This window comes from Lissotriton helveticus, chromosome 10 (genome assembly GCF_964261635.1).
Source record: "Lissotriton helveticus chromosome 10, aLisHel1.1, whole genome shotgun sequence".
In the NCBI taxonomy this organism is placed as follows: Eukaryota; Metazoa; Chordata; class Amphibia; order Caudata; family Salamandridae; genus Lissotriton; species Lissotriton helveticus.
Genome location: NC_136071.1, coordinates 1,157,301,901 through 1,157,321,649, shown reverse-complemented (window position 1 = coordinate 1,157,321,649; position 19,749 = coordinate 1,157,301,901). Strand labels below are relative to the sequence as shown.

At 49.1% G+C, this 19,749-nt stretch overlaps 1 protein-coding gene across 6 annotated transcripts in view; it reads right to left on the bottom strand.

Annotated features, from left to right (window-relative positions):
* The window catches only part of THRB (thyroid hormone receptor beta), a 597,833-nt gene that overhangs the window by 288,267 nt on the left and 289,817 nt on the right, over window positions 1-19,749 (bottom strand). For all 6 annotated transcript variants that reach the window (XM_078663973.1, XM_078663978.1, XM_078663979.1 and 3 more), the window contains exon 2: window positions 10,247-10,339. In XM_078663973.1, the coding sequence (XP_078520099.1) occupies window positions 10,247-10,294 (48 nt within the window). In that variant the 5' untranslated portion in view covers window positions 10,295-10,339. The remainder of the gene's footprint in view (window positions 1-10,246; window positions 10,340-19,749) is intronic.

Sequence of the window (19,749 nt, the reverse complement as noted above, 5' to 3'; positions counted from 1 at the left end):
TCAAGTAAGATGCTGAATGATGGAAAATGGGAACGAGATGATACAGACAGAGAAAAAAACTATACGAACTGTACGAAAAATAAGTAGAACATATTTGGACGGTGCGACAGCAAATCCATACATTATCGACCACAGAAGTAGAATCTGAGATGGGAAATGGGCTGTATCAGGAAATGTAATTAAAATGCAGCTCATTCCATAGATGGTCCTTTCTGTGCTCAGTTAGGTGTGTAGAGGCAACCCTCTGTGACTATTTTACACTGATCCAGTGTTCCATGCAGTCAACACACCTCTATTTCTCAGAGAGAATTCACAACAGCATCTAAATGCCACCACAGGTCCATCCACAACAAGATGGGCTTCAGACTCCAGGGCAAAACAAAATGCAGCATCACTCACCTGCCACCTTAACAAGAGGGCAAAGTTCATGAAAAAGTTAAAGACAACGTTTGACCTTTTTTTGTAGTGAAAGGTTTTGTTTTTAAATTGAAGCACATTAACTCCTTCCTAGCTCATGACGGCTCCCGGTCGTCATGAGTCACACAGGCGTGTGCTCATGACGGCTGGGAGTCATCCGAACGTTGCCGCTCCGCCCACGTGGTGTTAATTCCCAGCCTGTGCAAGAGAATTAATCAGTGGGCGGAGTTCGGACGGCTCCCGGCCGTCATGAGCACACGCCCACCATGATTTATGACGGCCGGGAGCCGTCCTGAGTACGGGAGCGCCACGGCCAGCCCCGCCCCCCCTCGCACCGCAGCGGAATTTGCCCCGCAGAGAAGGGGTTAGAAGTAGTAACCAAACCTGTGCAGAGCAATACTGCTTTGTTATATGGAATGGATATTCCAGCATTCGATTTAACAGGCTGTTTGCCTCTTTATGTGGCGGGAGTTTTGTGTGTGACATGACTGCAGCAAGGGTTCCCGGGAAGTGTTGCTTCGCCGGGTCAGCGGAGGTAGGGTGATGCATGGGAGAAAAGGCGATATCATTCTGCAAGCCCGGGCATTCGCCACCACGCCAACTGCTGTAGACTCCCCGAGTAGAGCGGCTCTAACATCTACTTCTCCTGGATATTAAGGGGCAGGGTATTTAGCCAGTCATATTGAAGCGCTGGTCAGCACAGGCGGTAACATTTGAGTTGCTAATATACAAACTGTGGGATGCGTGAAGCCTACCTGGATGTGCGGTCTCCATCCCACACGTCTCAGCCTCTACTCGTGTGAGCATGCTTAGCTGAGGCCAACCAGAACAGTTCCATTTTCAGAAGTTTTTTAAACATATGTGGTTGGGCTCAGTCCTTGGGTGGGGACTCCAATTGTTACCAAAGGTGGGCCCTGAAACACTCAGTGGCTTTCCACCATGTTTCGGCCTCTTTTGTTGGATAAGGACGGAAGGGGCTGATCAATGGTCTCTAGTTATAATGAGGGCAAGTTTTTCCAGTAGTACAGGTTTTCGACGCGGTGGGCCTTACGCATGGAGCTCAGAACCTTGGATTTAGTCTCTGATCCCACCAACAGCCAGCGGAGGGGTTTCAGTGCAGGTATCACACATGGTCTTGGTTCCTGAGCTTGATACCGGCTTCTGGCCTCATGCTCCCCTCTGTTATATCACAGGTTTCATTAGGAAGACCAGCCGACACTCGCCCTGAACTGCAGCTTTCACGCTCCAGCTCCAGCAAGGCTGACTGTGGCGTCCCTCAATTCAGTACCATTGAATTGGGTAATATTAGCAAATGTTTTTTACAGTACGTATAAATTATAGAAGTGCCATATAATTAATTATTATTATAGCTATAAAGTGATGTTAGAGTTATCTATTTGTAAAATTACCAACGGTGCCGGGGTTAGCTCCAATCTGTTGGGTTTGTTAAGGAAAGAAGATTTTCTGCAGCATGAATAGCCTGAACTTGCTGCCTTTGACTGCTGCCTTCATCTGAGAGGTAAGGGTGACCCCTAGGCATCTTACGTCTGGAGACCTATTTGCAGATGCACGGAGATAGGCAATCCACTCAAGGCTATAGTGGTGTTTCAACCTACGCTAGGCACAAAAGCTTTGCCATCCATCGGTACATGTGTCCAAGGTATCTGGTTAATATCCGCTTCACTCGAGTTGTCCTCCAGACTGATAAAAGTTTGGGTATCATCTGTGTACATTGGAAATTGACCTAGTAGTTCTCCAGCACTTGGCACGTATGTGTGGAATCATGGTGGTGACACGCGAGAGCAGCAGGATAATCTGCAATATGCCACATTGCTTGGGGATGACCACATGGATCCCACCCATATCTCCTGACTGTAACTAGAGAGGGCAGAATGGATCCACTGAATGGAAGTATCAAACGTTAAGTCATTTTGCAAAGGTGGTCCCAGATGAAATTGTGTTTTGTGTTCAAGGTGTCCGGTAATCCTCAGTTTACTTTACCACTTGTTGTAAACATTTCCTGGAAGGTACCACTGAAGTCAGGAGATAGTTTGACAGGATTTGAGAATCTCGACTCTTCAGAAGGTTTCATCAAACTCTGAACCGTGGCAGTTAAGACAAGTACATTGATTAACAGCATTGTTGCAGGGATTCTGCTGGGAAGCAGAACTGTGCCTTGGAAGAACAGGACGTCTGAATGAAGGACGGAGCCTCTCTACTATGTCAGTACCTGTAGGCTCAAACACGACTAGCTCACCGGTACTCCTAACCTTTCCAGACTGGTAGGTGATTTTTGCAAATCTAGAACGTGAACCTTCTAGTCCCCAAGGGTACCATGGAAACAGACCATCACCTTTCGTTCTCACTCATGCATGTCCATAGTAAACAAGGAAAGACACAAAGGAAGTTAACAGTATATTTATTGAAACTTCCGTAGTCTATTTTGGAGCAAGTGTGCTGCGATTAGTAAACAAATACAGCTAAGCACCGTGATCAACATTACTAGCAGGCTGTAAACTATGAACCACCATGGCAAGTAATATATTGATCTAGGCCTATAGTCACTATGTGAGCACAGGGATATATTTGTGATCTCTGGGATTAGCTCTGCACCCCATACCTGGTGTTTGTATATAGGTGGTCCTTATCATAGGTGTAAACTCAGGTTACGCAAAGCTGCTGCCTCTGTTCCAGAACCAGTCTCTCTGCTGGAATTCTCCTCTCTGACCCCCAAGGGGGAGAGACACAGTTTATGTGATAAGAACAACTGTGTTGGAAAACTGTAGCTTTGCTGCTGCGTTATGTCTAAAAATGTTAGTAAATGTTGAGGACCGGGCACACGAAAACAGTGCACCAGGTTGATCGACCTTGTACGAAATTATCAGACTGAATTCCAAGAAGAGTTACTTAATAAAAAATAATGTGTACAGAGTATTTCTAAAATAACATCATGACACACAAACACATGTATTACGTGTGGCTGTACAAAACAAAGACAGTCTAAAGCAGCTCAAATGCGCAACCAAGGGAGAACCAAAGTAGGCCCAGGAGGGGAAACAGAACAGCATCAGCTAGCGATGAAAGGAGGAATTCAAACAGGATGCTCCACAAGATTAAATCAAGAGTTATGAAGTTTTGACTTTATGAGCGAGGCTCCAAACATGCCCCACTTTCTTCAGTTTGAAGGATCTTAGCTTGTTTGTTTGCTATGGGAGGGGGAGAGTGAAAGGGAGTGAGGAAACCACTGGCTTGGCAGGATAGACTCCTACCTCCAGGATTGACTATGGCAATGTGCTCTATCTAGGCTCAAATAAAGCAACCATTTGCAAACTACAGGTAATCCAAAATTCAGCTGCTAGGCTGCTAAGCAAAATCCCTAGATCCACTCCAACTACCCGATACCTTCGGGACCTCCGCTGGCTCAGGGTCGACAGCAGAATCAAATTTAAAACACTCTGTTTCATGCACAAGATCAATGCAGGCAAGGCCCCAAAATATCTTCACTCGCTTGTCCACCCTTACCACCCTGCCCGCACTCTCCGCTCCTCCACATCAAAAAAGTTTGTCATCCCCAAAATCAAGCTCACACGTATGGGCGGCAGGTCCTTTTCCTACCTAGGGCCTTCGCCATGGAACTCCTTGCCTTTTACAGTACGTAACGAGATGAATTATATGAGCTTTCGTAAAACCTTAAAAACTTGGCTATTTAACATCGTGCAACACTGTCCTCCTAACCCTACGTACATTACTCCACATTTCGCGCCGGGAAACCCTTTGTGGGTAGCTGCTGCGCGTTACAAATGCAATAATAATAATAATAGACTTGCAGCTTTTTGCTGTTTCTAACTAGATAGACGATGATGCTTGCATGGTTCTTGGGATGTGGTCAGACTGTTTCAATGCCGTCTGAATCCCTTGGCTCTTTGGAAATATTAATGACTTCCTTTTGTCTGGTGAGAGGCTTCTAATGTGTTTGACGAATGAAGCCTCTTCTTTTCTCTTAATGGCCTTACCATAACCTCTTGCATGCAGGTTGCACTGGGTCTTGTCCACTCCTGACCCTGTTCTGACCCATGTATGATCCAGTTTGCCATTGGCTCCTAAGTTCTGCCAGTTCCCTGATGAAATCTGTATTTGTTAGCCTTGAGGCATGTTTTGTTCCCTGTTTTATTCCATCCACTCAGTCAATAGCAGCGTTGTGCACAGACTATTAGATCACAGATAACAAACATGAAAAGTTTATAAATACATGTGAGGCCCCTTCTGATGTCAGCTGGTTCCTTTCATGGCCCTATTTCCCCCCCACAAGAGTTTGTCTTGTGAAATTGCCCTTTGTAGAGGACATTTTACACCAGGGCAGGGCAATGCCGTGCAGATTCTCAGAGCTGGATGCCACATCTAAATTGTTTAATTGTACAATATATGTATATTTTTTTTGTGACTTCAGACTAAAGTAACTGCAACCTCCGATATGAACATGCCACCTAAATAAAACACACGCATGAAAGGCAGTAGTGCCTGAGTCACATATGACTCTTCTCCCCAAACACCTCCCTTTTTACTCATCCCAAACCCCCTCCTACTGCTATGAATTAAAAAAAAATCTAGGCCCTTCACTCTTCTATCCCTCCTTCCTTGTTCGATCCTTTACTATCCCTCCACTATTCCTTCTCAATCCAAATAACTGACTAACATGACCACCATTCAAATTAATTTCATATCTCCCTATACTAATTCACCACTAATCCTTTATGGGTTCCAGAGTAGCGTGCTACTCACCGAAAAAGCGCTTCAACACCTCATCAGGGGTAACATATCCACCACTCAAATTACTTTTATATTTCACTACACTAATTCACCAGTAATCCTTTATGGGTTCCGGAGTAGCGTGCTACTCTCAGAAAAAGTGCTTTGACCCCTCGTCAGGGGTAGTAAGCACTATGTAAATGCAATTACAACACAATACAATACATATCAGTTAGCATGCACCCCTGCTTACAACTGCCCCTCCCCCAAGAAGAAAAATCAAAGCAGGATAAGTCCAGCACCAAAGACATAAGTAAAGTTCTGTCAGGTAATGAATGGGACAGTCCTTCTGCCAGAACCCAGTTGAAGGAAACACCCCTTCATCATTTAGGTATTGATAAAATTAGTTCCTATGAATTGGTCAATGCTGTTTTTGTTTTTTTTTAGCTCCGACGTTAGTCACTCTGGACAAATGACATTCACATTTTTTTTCCGCCCACTAAACGATGGTCCAGTGGGTGGTCATACTCATCATGTGATTGGTTAGCACTGTCACTGACGTAACCTTGCTTAATCCCATGTGCACAACCACCTGAAAACGAGGGCACTTCAGTGCCAGGGTTTTCAGGACTATTCTGTTATTTTGACATTCTCTGTATTTTTATAATTTCTATGCATTTCACATACTTATGCAAAAATTTTAAAAAACATTGTCAATCTTAAAAAAAAGCACTGGCTAAAAGGAAATGTTCTAGCAATAGCTGACACTGAGGAGAATTACTCAGTGTGCGCCATGTGCTTCTTGTGAAAGCACAGAATGTATCAGTCGTTGTGAAGTTAGCCTGGGGCGGACTCACTGCTCCACGCTGAAGCGGAAGGTGGGAGTGAAATGTGAATGACGCAACAACAGACCAATGGATGAAGAGGGCTGACTGCAGACCCTTATATTATATTATATTATATTATATAAACGCACACAGATGTGATATGGACTCTGAATATAGGGGCCATCAAGAGAATGAGGTCACAATCTGTTTTAGAACCCACTCAGACGTCACCAGAGACATTCTAGAGCCCTGATTGTTGCTGAATTCTGATGATGTAACACTGGGTAAGGGGACAAGCTTTGGTCACGGAAGGTCCCTGTAAAACAAGCCCAAGCACTGGCAACTAAAGAGTGCCCAGGCAACCGAGCAGGCACGCCCAAAGCTCTCGGTGACATTGTGTTCTGCTATTTTAGGAGTGTGTCCTCAGGAGTCTCTTTACATTACGTGATCAAAGGCACTCGTGATACACAGGACAGGAATGTACCCTAGGTACACACTGCTCCAATACTTCCTCGCAGTGCAATTTCTGTTTCTTTTCTTTAATTTTAGCGCGTGGGGCGGGGCTGTCGCAGTTTGACTGCGCCCCTGGCTGCCGTCCAGCGCCGTGTCCAAGGCCACGCTGTCGCTGGTCCCTGCCTCCTGGGTCACAGACCAGGTTTCTAGGGGTCTGTAATCAGGGTGGGATTGGGATTAAAAATCGGCCCGGCCACGCTAAAAAAATTGGCCCACATTTGCATATTACCCTTCCGGAAACCACTATCTCTGCAAAATTTTATAAAAAAGGTGGGATTAAAAAAACGCACGGATTAGTTTGCACTGTTGAAACACACCTGAAAACAAGTGAGGCCACTTCTGCTCAGGCCCCCTGCCCCACTCACTATGCTTGCATTAATGGGCCGGCCAAGCGAGAGAAAGAGAGTGACCCCTCTGCTGTTGATAAGAGGGAGGTAATGGACGCCCATCTACCTCCAGAAAGGCCACTCAGGCACCCACTGGTCCTCTCCCGGCATCGAACACAGACACCGCCCAAATCGGCCCCCCAGACTGCCCAAAAAAGCAGCCCACAGCAGGAATTCGGATACTGGCCCCTCTGGCATTTCCCGAGTGCCCGCGTTACCAATCCGACGTTGTCTGTAATGCTGAATTCTGGAATTTATGCATTGATGCTTATTAGAAACACAGATGAAAAAGTGCATCCAAAAAAGGGTCAAGTTGTGAGCCACCCTGCGCGTTGGCCAGCTCAGCTCAGGGCACCTGGCGCCATTTCTTTCTCTAAGACATCAACACACTTTCGTGCACCGCACTGGTGTGCGCCCTGGTGGTAAGACATTTGATGCGTGTTGGCGGATCCAGACTGGTCTGGCTCATGTGACGGAAGCACTCTGCCCATCATACAGGACTCGCCTGGTGGCGGGTTACTAGGTCTGGTAATGAGGCCATGCGCATCACTAGTAAAGCCACAGACGCGTACAGATGTGGTAAGGCTCAGTTTCTTTCCGTGCTAAGTGCGAAGGTTGAGTGCTTGAGAAAACCCTAGTGTAGTGCCGCCCACCACCCACAACTCTAGAACAGTCATGAGACAGTGGCCGCAGAGGGACTCACAAGTGCCGGCACGGGGTATGAGTGGAATAGTGAAAAACTCAACACCAGTATCACTTTCTGCCAATTCTGCTCCACTGCATTGGAAGGGGTCTGGCCCTGGTCACAGTGAGAGTGGACACGCTCCCTGGCCGCTGCACCGTGGAGCAAAAAGTGAACATATCCTGATGCAACCTACGTCACCAGGTCATATTGACCCTGTCTAGGGTTACCCAATGGCTCCATGTCAACAGGGACAGCGTGCTCTTGTCCCAGACTCGGATCTAGCATAAGAATGCATTCTGGGATTTATCGCCTTGGTTCACATCAACCGAATCATTTGGACTAACCCACCAGTTTACTGTGGTTTACTAAGCAAAAGGTCGCTGCTAGAGTGTTATCCCAGCGACATGGAGCTATTATGGGTTACTTCAGAGCTTAAATACAAACCATGAGAAGGATAAGGAAGATGTCTAAAGATATCAGAAGCAAGATGTGCTGTGCAAAGTTCAACACCAATACTCAAACTATATTGGGAACTGGCGAGGGCATGCCTAAAAATACAGAACTGATGCATGAACTGGAAACAGGAAATACAATAAAATAAACCCTGGTGTAAAGATAGACACACACTTTATCTTCAAGGAGGGAAGGTTAAGGAGCTTCTTTCTTACAGCTAGAACAGTGAGCATACAAGAAGTGCTCTACAGTAAAGGTTCTACATGCTATGTTTAGAATACCACACCTGGCTCCAGAAAAAACATGAGGAACTATGTTGACATACTGAGACTCACACACCATTGGGGAGAGGAGTTGGCCTAACGGCTAGGGCGATCGACCAAGAATCTGGGGAACCGGGTTTGAGTCTCAGCAATGAGCTGAACATCCTGTGATTCTGGGCAAATCACTTAACCCCCGTGCCTAACAAAAAATGAATGTGTCCTCAAGTAACACAACTGGTGCTATATAAGGCGCTCTGATACCCGATTCAGGTCTCGTTCGCGCTATATAAAAAAAAACTCTGTAATGATGGTGACCAAGGGGTTCTCATACCAGGTCTGTGCAAAGATGCATTTGTATAGGTCCCTTTAAGACTATGCCCTGTATCAGCATGGGGCAGGGTGGCCTGGAGATGGTGGGTGGAGATGAGTGTCTGGAGATAAGTGGGTGGGTGATCACAGCGGCCATCTTGGTGTGGGTGAAGATAAGTGCTTGGAGATAAGTGGGTGGGTGATCACAACGGCCATCTTGGTGTGGGTGGAGATAAGTGGGTAGGTCGTCACAGCGGCCATCTTGGTGTGGGTGGAGATAAGTGCCTGGAGATAAGTGGGTGGGTGATCACAGCGGCCATCTTGGTGTGGGTGGAGATAACTGGGTAGGTGATCACAGCGGCCATCTTGGTGTGGGTGGAGATAAGTGCCTGGAGCTAAGGGGGTGGGTGATCACAGCAGCCATCTCGGTGTGGGTGGAGATAAGTACCTGGAGATAAGTGGGTGGGTGATCACAGCGGCCATCTTGGTGTGGGTGGAGATAAGTGCCTGGAGCTAAGGGGGTGGGTGATCACAGCAGCCATCTCGGTGTGGGTGGAGATAAGTACCTGGAGATAAGTGGGTGGGTGATCACAGCGGCAATCTTGGTGTGGTATCAAACCGCAAAAACACACAGGAAGGGAGAAGAGTGAGGGGCCTACGAAGGGAACTCGATACACAAACATGATCTTAAGAAACCTTTAAACCTCGGCTCATGTTCAACACTTAGGAGAATACGAATATGGAACCTATCTTTGACATTTTCACATACACAATGTACATGAAAACTTTCTTTTTTTTACAAAATCTCAGTCTACTATTACATCGTGCACATCCAAGCAACAGAAGCCAAAAGCACCAAGAATGCAGAAAGATAAAGAGGATATCAAGGATTTGGAGCAAGGTCAAGAAACAACAATACATCAAAAGTCATCAACATAATCATCAAGACAGCACAGGCATCATGTCTGTAAATAAACAAAATCGCAAGATTAAGAAAAATAGCACCAAACATCATGTCCATACATTAGAGTAAACCCAGACTAATAACCAGCACCTAACAAAGACAACACTGAATGCAATCGGTATAACCAGAAGAAAGCACCAAACGCCCGCTCCATCCCGCTGAGTCCATTCACTGCTCAAAAAAATACAGCAAGGAACATCCTCTCCATGAAGAAATGGTATTGAGCATCTTTTATATACTGTAACACCATCTCTAGGTGGGATAACTTAAGACACGGCAGCGGGATATTTACACCTAGAATGCACTGGACACAATTCAATAACATTTCAAGGGGATTTAAATCATATTTGGGAAATGAAATGACCTGTTCTGCTAACTCCAAGTGAGAAATTGTCCTCTTCACCAAAAAGACCAGCAAAATAATGCTTTATCACTCTCAGCAGACAGGCAAAGCACAGAAAGAGGTGGGGTTGTAAGTGACTGTCCCACAACCAAGGGCAAAGTCCTCTCACCCAACACCCTCCCTGCTGCGGAAGACTACAGTAGCCAAAAGCACTCAATCAGGCATCTGTGCACAAGCCCACCCACACAACCTGCAAAGGGCATGCAAGCACACAGACACATGCATACACAGAGCTAAATGATTGTGTATGTGGTAAACACAACAAAACAACAACCGTTACCTTTGTAAGAACCTTTAAAGGCATTCCAATCAATGTGACAGCGCTCATGGGCCGCTCAAAACTGCCCGGCCTCCATCCGCTTTCCGACTGAACCTGAAAAACAAACACAGACAAGAAAGAACATGAAATAAAAGTGTGATAATGCACCACATGTAAAGCTGTAGGTAATGCCACAACCCTAGCATAGCTGAAGCCACATTCTGCTGCTCACATGAACTGTCATGGGGGCAACCTTTGCTTCAAGCAGTGAAAAGACCTGCACTGGCTCCCCGTCAGCAAGAGGATCACGTTCAGACTCCTCACCCACGCACACAAGGCTCTCCACGACATGGGCCCCAAATACCTCAACAGCCGCCTCACATTCTACACACCAACCCGCCAGCTCCGATCCGCAAGCCTCGCCCTCGCCACGGTCCCACAAATTCGCAAAGCCACCGCCGGAGGAAGATCCTTCTCCTACCTGGCGGCCAAGACATGGAACTCCCTCCCCGCCCACCTCCGGCTGACCCAGGACCATCTCTCCTTCAGGAGACAACTCAAGACCTGGCTGTTCGAGCAGTAGCGACCCCCCCGACCCCCTCAGCGCCTTGAGACCCTAGCGGGTGAGTAGCGCGCTATACAAATTTGTTTGATTGATTGAAATGCCACACCCCTTGTTAGATGCCCAAAAACTGGAGGTGATAGTAAAGGAAGGGGTTTCTGGCTTTGCACATCATCAAATTACAGCAGGTACGGCATTCATCACACAACTGCCTCCCTCGCCCACTCCATCAGAGCCTCTTTCCAGACAGCCTGCTCTCTATGAATGTTTTAAAGGTATACATAAAATATGAGGCCTTAACCCAGGCTCAGTGGAAAGATTGCTTTTAAGCATGTGTTGTTTCCGAAACAGAGTCCCCGAAAAGTGGATTGCACATGTGGCTGAAATACAAAATTAATGTGTGTTTTGTGTTGTTGCTCTTGATGCACTGGAACAAGCAAAAACAACATGCTTTAAAAATACAAGATGTGCTCCCTAAGTGTACCGCAGAAGACAATCCTCCTGCTATGAACCCCCTTCAGTTTATTCAAAAGGGCCTTCTTCAGGACATTCAGCAGTCAAATAAGGACAAGGTTTACAAAGGATTGGGCAACAATCTCTTCCCAACATTCCTTGGTCACCCACAAGACACATATCAAGCTCACAGCTGGAATGTGAATGACTCTGTCCCAGCCCTCCTGGCATGTCAAAGTTAGTGTTGTGTGGACATCTGATTTCCCTGCCTACTCCCATCTTCTACTCCTATCCCATCTTGCTTTTGAGGCAACCTGAGGTCTCTAGCACAGCACAGGGGAGATGCAAGGATCCTCTGTAACACAGCACAGGGGAGATGCAAGGATCCTGTGTAACTCAGTACAGGGGAGATGCAAGGATCCTGTGTAACACAGCACAGGGGAGATGCAAGGATCCTGTGTAACACAGCACAGGGGAGATGCAAGGATCCTGTGTAACACAGCACAGGGGAGATGCAAGGATCCTGTGTAACTCAGCACAGGGGAGATGCAAGGATCCTGTGTAACACAGCACAGGGGAGATGCAAGGATCCTGTGTATCCCAGCACAGGGGAGATGCAAGGATCCTGTGTAACACAGCACAGGGGAGATGCAAGGATCCTGTGTATCCCAGCACAGGGGAGATGCAAGGATCCTGTGTAACACAGCAGAGGGGAGATGCAAGGATCCTGTGTAACTCAGTACAGGGGAGATGCAAGGATCCTGTGTAACACAGCACAGGGGAGATGCAAGGATCCTGTGTAACACAGCACAGGGGAGATGCAAGGATCCTGTGTAACACAGCACAGGGGAGATGCAAGTTGCTGTAACACAGCACAGGGGAGATGCAGGGATCCTGTGTAACACAGCACAGGGGAGATGCAGGGATCCTGTGTAACACAGCACAGGGGAGATGCAAGGATCCTGTGTAACAGCACAGGGGAGATGCAAGTATCCGTAACACAGCACAGGGGAGATGCAAGGATGCTGTGTAACTCAGCACAGGGGAGATGCAGGGATCCTGTGTAACACAGCACAGGGGAGATGCAGGGATCCTGTGTAACAGCACAGGGGATATGCAAGGATCCTGTGTAACAGCACAGGGGAGATGCAAGGACCCGTAACACAGCACAGGGGAGATGCAGGGATCCTGTGTAACAGCATAGGGGAGATGCAAGGATCCTGTGTGACACAGCACAGGGGAGCTGCGGGGATCCTGTGTAACAGCACAGGGGATATGCAAGGATCCTGTGTAACAGCACAGGGGAGATGCAAGGACCCGTAACACAGCACAGGGGAGATGCAGGGATCCTGTGTAACACAGCACAGGGGAGATGTGAGGATCCTGTGTAACACAGCACAAGGGAGATGCGGGGATCCTGTGTAACACAGCACAGGGGAGATGCAAGGATCCTGTGTAACACAGCACAGGGGAGATGTGAGGATCCTGTGCAACAGCACAGGGGAGATGCAAGGATCCTGTGTGACACAGCACAGGGGAGATGCAAGGATCCTGTGTGACACAGCTCAGGGGAGCTGCGGGGATCCTGTGTAACAGCACAGGGGAGATGCAAGGATCCTGTGTAACAGCACAGGGGAGATGCAAGGACCCGTAACACAGCACAGGGGAGATGCAGGGATCCTGTGTAACACAGCACAGGGGAGATGTGAGGATCCTGTGTAACACAGCACAAGGGAGATGCGGGGATCCTGTGTAACACAGCACAGGGGAGATGCAAGGATCCTGTGTAACACAGCACAGGGGAGATGTGAGGATCCTGTGCAACAGCACAGGGGAGATGCAAGGATCCTGTGTGACACAGCACAGGGGAGATGCAAGGATCCTGTGTGACACAGCACAGGGGAGCTGCGGGGATCCTGTGTAACAGCACAGGGGAGATGCAAGGATCCTGTGTAACAGCACAGGGGAGATGCAAGGACCAGTAACACAGCACAGGGGAGATGCAGGGATCCTGTGTAACACAGCACAGGGGAGATGTGAGGATCCTGTGTAACACAGCACAAGGGAGATGCGGGGATCCTGTGTAACACAGCACAGGGGAGATGTGAGGATCCTGTGTAACACAGCACAGGGGAGAGGCAAGGATCCTGTGTGACACAGCACAGGGGAGATGCAAGGATCCTGTGTGACACAGCACAGGGGAGCTGCGGGGATCCTGTGTAACAGCACAGGGGAGATGCAAGGATCCATAACACAGCACAGGGGAGATGCAAGTATCCTGTGTAACACGGCACAGGGGAGATGCAAGGATCCTGTGTAACACAGCACAGGGGAGCTGCGGGGATCCTGTGTGACACAGCACAGGGGAGCTGCGGGGATCCTGTGTGACACAGCACAGGGGAGATGCAGGGATCCTGTGTAACACCGCACAGGGGAGATGCAGGGATCCTGTGTAACACAGCACAGGGGAGATGCAGGGATCCTGTGTAACTCAGCATAGGGGAGATGCAAGGATCCTGTGTAACACAGCACAGGGGAGATGCAAGGATCCTGTGTAACACGGCACAGGGGAGCTGCAAGTTGCTGTAACACAGCACAGGGGAGATGCAGGGATCCTGCGTAACACAGCACAGGGGAGATGCAGGGATCCTGTGTAACACCGCACAGGGGAGATGCAGGGATCCTGTGTAACACAGCACAGGGGAGATGCAGGGATCCTGTGTAACACAGCATAGGGGAGATGCAAGGATCCTGTGTAACACAGCACAGGGGAGATGCAAGGATCTTGTGTAACACAGCACAGGGGAGATGCAAGGATCCTGTGTAACACAGCACAGGGGAGATGCAAGGACCCTGTGTAACACGGCACAGGGGAGATGCAAGGATCCTGTGTAACACAGCACAGGGGAGATGCAAGGACATTGTGTAACACAGGGGAGATGCAAGGATCCTGTGTAACACAGCACAGGGGAGAAGCAGGGATCCTGTGTAACTCAGCACAGGGGAGATGCGGGGCTCCTGTGTAACACAGCACAGGGGAGATGCAAGGATCCTGTGTAACACAGCACAGGGGAGATGCAAGGATCCTGTGTAACACAGCACAGGGGAGATGCAAGGATCCTGTGTAACACAGCAAAGGGGAGGTGCGGGGATCCTGTTTAACACTGCACAGGGGAGATGCAAGGATCCTGTGTAACACAGCACAGGGGAGATGCAGGGATCCTGTGTAACACAGCACAGGGGAGATGCAAGGATCCTGTGTAACACAGCACAGGGGAGATGCAAGGATCCTGTGTAACACAGCACAGGGGAGATGAAGGGATCCTGTGTAACACAGCACAGGGGAGATGCAGGGATACTGTGTTGCAGGGATCCTGTTTAACACAGGACAGGGGAGATGCAAGGATCCTGTGTAACAAAGCACAGGGGAGATGCAGGGATCCTGTGTAACACAGCACAGGGGAGATGCAGGGATCCTGTGTAACACAACACAGGGGAGATGCAGGGATCCTGTGTAACAGCACAGGGGAGATGCAGGGATCCTGTGTAACACAGCACAGGGGAGATGCGAGGATCCTGTGTAACACAGCACAGGGGAGATGCAGGGATCCTGTGTAACACAGCACAGGGGAGATGCAGGGATCCTGTAGCACAGTGAGATGCAAGGATCCTGTGTGACACAGCACAGGGGAGATGCAAGGATCCTGTGTAACATAGCACAGGGGAGATGCAAGGATCCTGTGTAACACAGCACAGGGGAGATGCAAGGATCCTGTGTAACAGCACAGGGGAGATACAAGGTTCCGTAACACAGCACAGAGGAGATGCAGGGATCCTGTGTAACTCAGCACAGGGGAGATGCAAGGATCCTGTGTAACACAGCACAGGGGAGATGCAAGGATCCTGTGTAACACAGCACAGGGGAGATGCAAGGATCCTGTGTAACACAGCACAGGGGAGATGCAAGGATCCTGTGTAACACAGCACAGGGGAGATGCAGGGATCCTGTGTAACACAGCACAGGGGAGATGCAAGGATCCTGTGTAACAGCACAGGGGAGATGCAAGGATCCGTAACACAGCACAGGGGAGATGCAAGGAACCTGTGTAACACAGCACAGGGGAGATGCAAGGATCCGTAACACAGCACAGGGGAGATGCAGGGATCCTGTGTAACACAGCACAGGAGAGATACAAGGATCCTGTGTGACACAGCACAGGGGAGATGCAGGGATCCTGTGTAATAGCACAGGGGAGATGCAAGGATCCTGTGTGACACAGCACAGGGGAGATGCAAGTATCCTGTGTAACACAGCACAGGGGAGATGCAAGGATCCCGTGTAACACAGCACAGGGGAGATGCAGGGATCCTGTGTCACACAGCACAGGGGAGATGCAAGCATCCTGTGTAACACAGCACATGCGAGATGCAAGGATCCTGTGTAATAGCACTGGGGAGATGCAAGGATCCTGTGTAACACGGCACAGGGGAGATGCAAGGATCCTGTGTAACACAGCACAGGGGAGATGCAGGGATCCTGTGTAACACAGCACAGGGGAGATGCAAGGATCCTCTGTAACACAGCACAGGCGAGATGCAAGGATCCTGTGTAATAGCACTGGGGAGATGCAGGGATCCTGTGTAACACAGCACAGGGGAGATGCAAGGATCCTCTGTAACACAGCACAGGCGAGATGCAAGGATCCTGTGTAATAGCACTGGGGAGATGCAAGGATCCTGTGTAACACAGCACAGTGGAGATGCAAGGATCCTGTGTAACACAGCACAGGGGAGATGTGGGGATCCTGTGTAACACAGCACAGGGGAGATGCAAGGATCCTCTGTAACACAGCACAGGCGAGATGCAAGGATCCTGTGTAATAGCACTGGGGAGATGCAGGGATCCTGTGTAACACAGCACAGGGGAGATGCAAGGATCCTGTGTAACACAGCACAGGGGAGATGCAAGGATCCTGTGTAATAGCACAGGGGAGATGCAAGGATCCTGTGTAACACAGCACAGGGGACATGCAAGGATCCTCTGTAACACAGCACAGGGGAGATGCAAGGATCCTGTGTAACACAGCACAGGGGAGATGCAAGGATCCTCTGTAACACAGCACAGGCGAGATGCAAGGATCCTGTGTAACACAGCACAGGGGAGATGCAAGGATCCTGTGGAACAAGGCACAGGGGAGATGCAAGGATCCCGTGGAACACAGCACAGGGGAGATGCAGGGATCCTGTGTAACACAGCACAGGCGAGATGCAAGGATCCTGTGTAACAGCACAGGGGAGATGCAAGAATACCAGTGGCGGCTCCACCGTGTGGCCTCCGTGCTCTGTGAGCAGGTCAAAAAGGAAAAATAAAATAGTAATAATGCACTGTTATTATTATTTTATTTTTCAGTCGTAGCTCAGCTGGTTAGGGGCGGGGCAGGGCTGTCACAGAGGAGCAGGGGGAGGAGCGGTGAGCACTCTCTTCAGTGTGCACAATGGTTTGGCGGTCTGTCTTGGGCCGGCCAAACAGTCATGCGCGCGTTGCATGTTCTCCACCGGGTTGTATTGCACACCATGGTGGGAACATGCGCAGCCTCACAGTCCTTCTGTAAGCGCTGAACCACGGCGCCCAGACCAACCACAACGCTGCTGTAATGCAGTGTTGTGATTGGCTACGGGAGCCTGTGTGCTTCGTGCTTCCTGCTCTTCGAGTCCTGCAGTCGACTGAAGAGCCAAAGAGGACCGAGAGGCAGCGGCTGGCCTGGCGGTGATTTTGTAATTTTTTTAAAGTATACTTATGTTTGCATGCATGGCTGTATTAACCCCTTCGCCGCTGGCGGGATTCCACCGCTGTGCTGGGGGGCGCGCGTACAGTGCCCCCATGCTCATGACGAGGTCAGCTCATCATGAGCCACGGCGCGCTCCGGCGCTGATGACGAGCTGAGGTCGTCATGACCGCGCCCGTTCCAATGGAACGTTCAGCACAGCAGGGGAATCAGCCCAGTGTGTGAGCGTTCCAAGTAACGGGCGCGGTCATGACGAGCTCAGCTCGTCATGAGCACCGGAGCGCCGTGGCTCATGACGAGCTGAGCTCGTCATGAGCATCCAAGAGGTTAAAGCCGGACTATGGCTTTTTTCGCTTCATTGATCTGAGTATTAATTTTGCACAAACTTCTGGTGGTGGCTTTGTAACTGTAAGGAAAAGAGGGCCATTTTACCCACTGCCTGGCCGCTCTGTGATGACTGACTGTCTTTAGCTATCTATCTGCACCATCAGGTCAGTGGAATGATTATTCTAAGGATGCCCTTGAATGAAATACTGTACGTCTGCAAGTAGGATAAGCCGGGCCTGGTGTCTCAGTGGACTAACGCGTCCACTGCAGGGGCCTGTGTTCGACCTCATGGTCACAGGTTAAAATCCTGGCGGGTCCACTCAGCCTTTCATCCATCTGAGGTCGATAAAATGAGTACCATTGAGCTGGGTAACAACAAACATCCGTTATTCAGCGCCAGGACACCTTCGGGTAATCGTGCGCTTTACAAATACACCTGTTATTTTAAGTTATATTAAATTTGAAATCAAACCTCTTTGTTACACACATGAGCTCTTCTACTTGTCGCTCAGAGTCAGGCATACTCTGACTTTGGGAGAGGTGAACTGGTTATAGGGAAGCCAACTCAAAGTTATCCGCTCACATCAAAGCAACTATGAGAGGGTCAAAGGACATGTTCCTTTTGTACTGCACAGTACAGTTGGCGTCCATCATGGTACTGAAACAGTTTGAATGACGTGATGGGGTCAGGTCGCCACCATATCGCAAAGTGATCATTGACTAAACTATTTGCGCAAATCAAACAGTCCGGCTCTCACCACTGGCGCAACACCGAAACTACTGTCTTCAGAATCTGGTACGACGCCCTCGAAGCGGACCGTGACAGAGAAACAGATCTGTGCCAACTATCAGACAACAGTGCGGCCTTCAGTATCTTTGATCATAAGATCCTGTAGAGGAAGCAGTGGATTGTGGAGGAGTGTGGCTCAATGGTTAGAGCGGCAGACCCTGATGCAGAGTTCTGGCTGGGACCAGGGTTCGATTCCCGCCTCGGCGGGGTCTCGGGCTCAATTTCCTCGGACCTGTTAATTCTCGTCTCGGTGCCGATTCTAATCACGGGCCCCACGCTGCAACTCTGGGCAATAGCTTGCATAGCGTCCACACCGGCCCCAACAGCGCGAGGATGCCTGGCTTCACCCTGGGGGTGCCCAGGAGTGGACACTTCACAGGGAAAGCCAGGAGGGGTTCCACAGCGGTATGAGTATCAGCGCCAGGAAGCCGAATAGGCGACACCGCAAGGTGACCGTCTGGTGACAGTGCGCTCTATAAGTACCATGACATTTACATTTACATTTATATTTACATTTTGACTGTACAGGTTCCATTTTTTGCATTACTTAGTGTGATGCATGGAATGAGAGGAGTAAGAGCAGGAATACCTACATTAGACAAAGCCCTGATGAATGCCATGGACCTGTAGGGGCATAGGAAAAGGCTGAAGCATGTAGGCAAAGTATGAAGTGGATGAATGGTTTACTATGGTTTACTATATCTCATCCAACGTCCACGTAAACAACATTTTAATCATATCCCCCACCCAAAAAATGGAATATCCTATAGGTGTATACCCCAAGGTATCTTTAGCAGTAATCTGCATCGCCGCAACTATCCAGTTGACTTCATCTGAACTCCTGCACATCGGTGGAGACCGTCTAGGTGGCATCTACCTACCTTGGTGTGGATAGGTCACGTGTCACAATAATGTATGGGTGGCGTGATTCATCCATTTCTTTTGGAGATCTGCTGTTTACTTAAAAGAGTGAACTAATTGTTCCCTTCATGGACCGAAGCACCTGTAGTTTGTTATATTTTTTTTGCCTGCATCATATGGGTCGTGAGGAGGGCTTGTTTGGACAATGGACCCTTCCGTGCCACATTGGTTGAGCGGATTGGATACTGTATGATGACACACGCACACTTTGACTACTCTTGGTCATTAAACCATCTAGCTCCATCGAAGAGGACTCCTGCCTCTAGGTAGCCTCTCTGACTAGTCGTCTTCTTGCTAGGGGTGGGCGGAATTTGCGGAGTCGCGCTAAGTAAAGCTCCGCAAAACGGTAAAAAATCTCAGCGAGCACGCAGAGTTCCGCGAACCCACGGAATTGCTCGTTCAGCCCGTTTGCGATGCTTCTCTCCTGTTCGCGAACGCTGTTTGCGTGCTCGGGGGGAAATATCCTGCGAACAGGCATTTTGAAAGCGCGAACAAGCAAAAAATTCCGCAAAGCCGTGGATCGCGGAATTTTTGGCAATTCCGAGTTCTCTGCAAAACGCAAAATTACCCAAATTCCGCGAGTGGAACGGAATTTACCGCCCAGGCCTACTTCTTGCTCACGCACCCCCTGTGAAGCACTGGTCTGATGCCGACAGTGCCTTGGTGGTGCCCAACACCTTCCGTT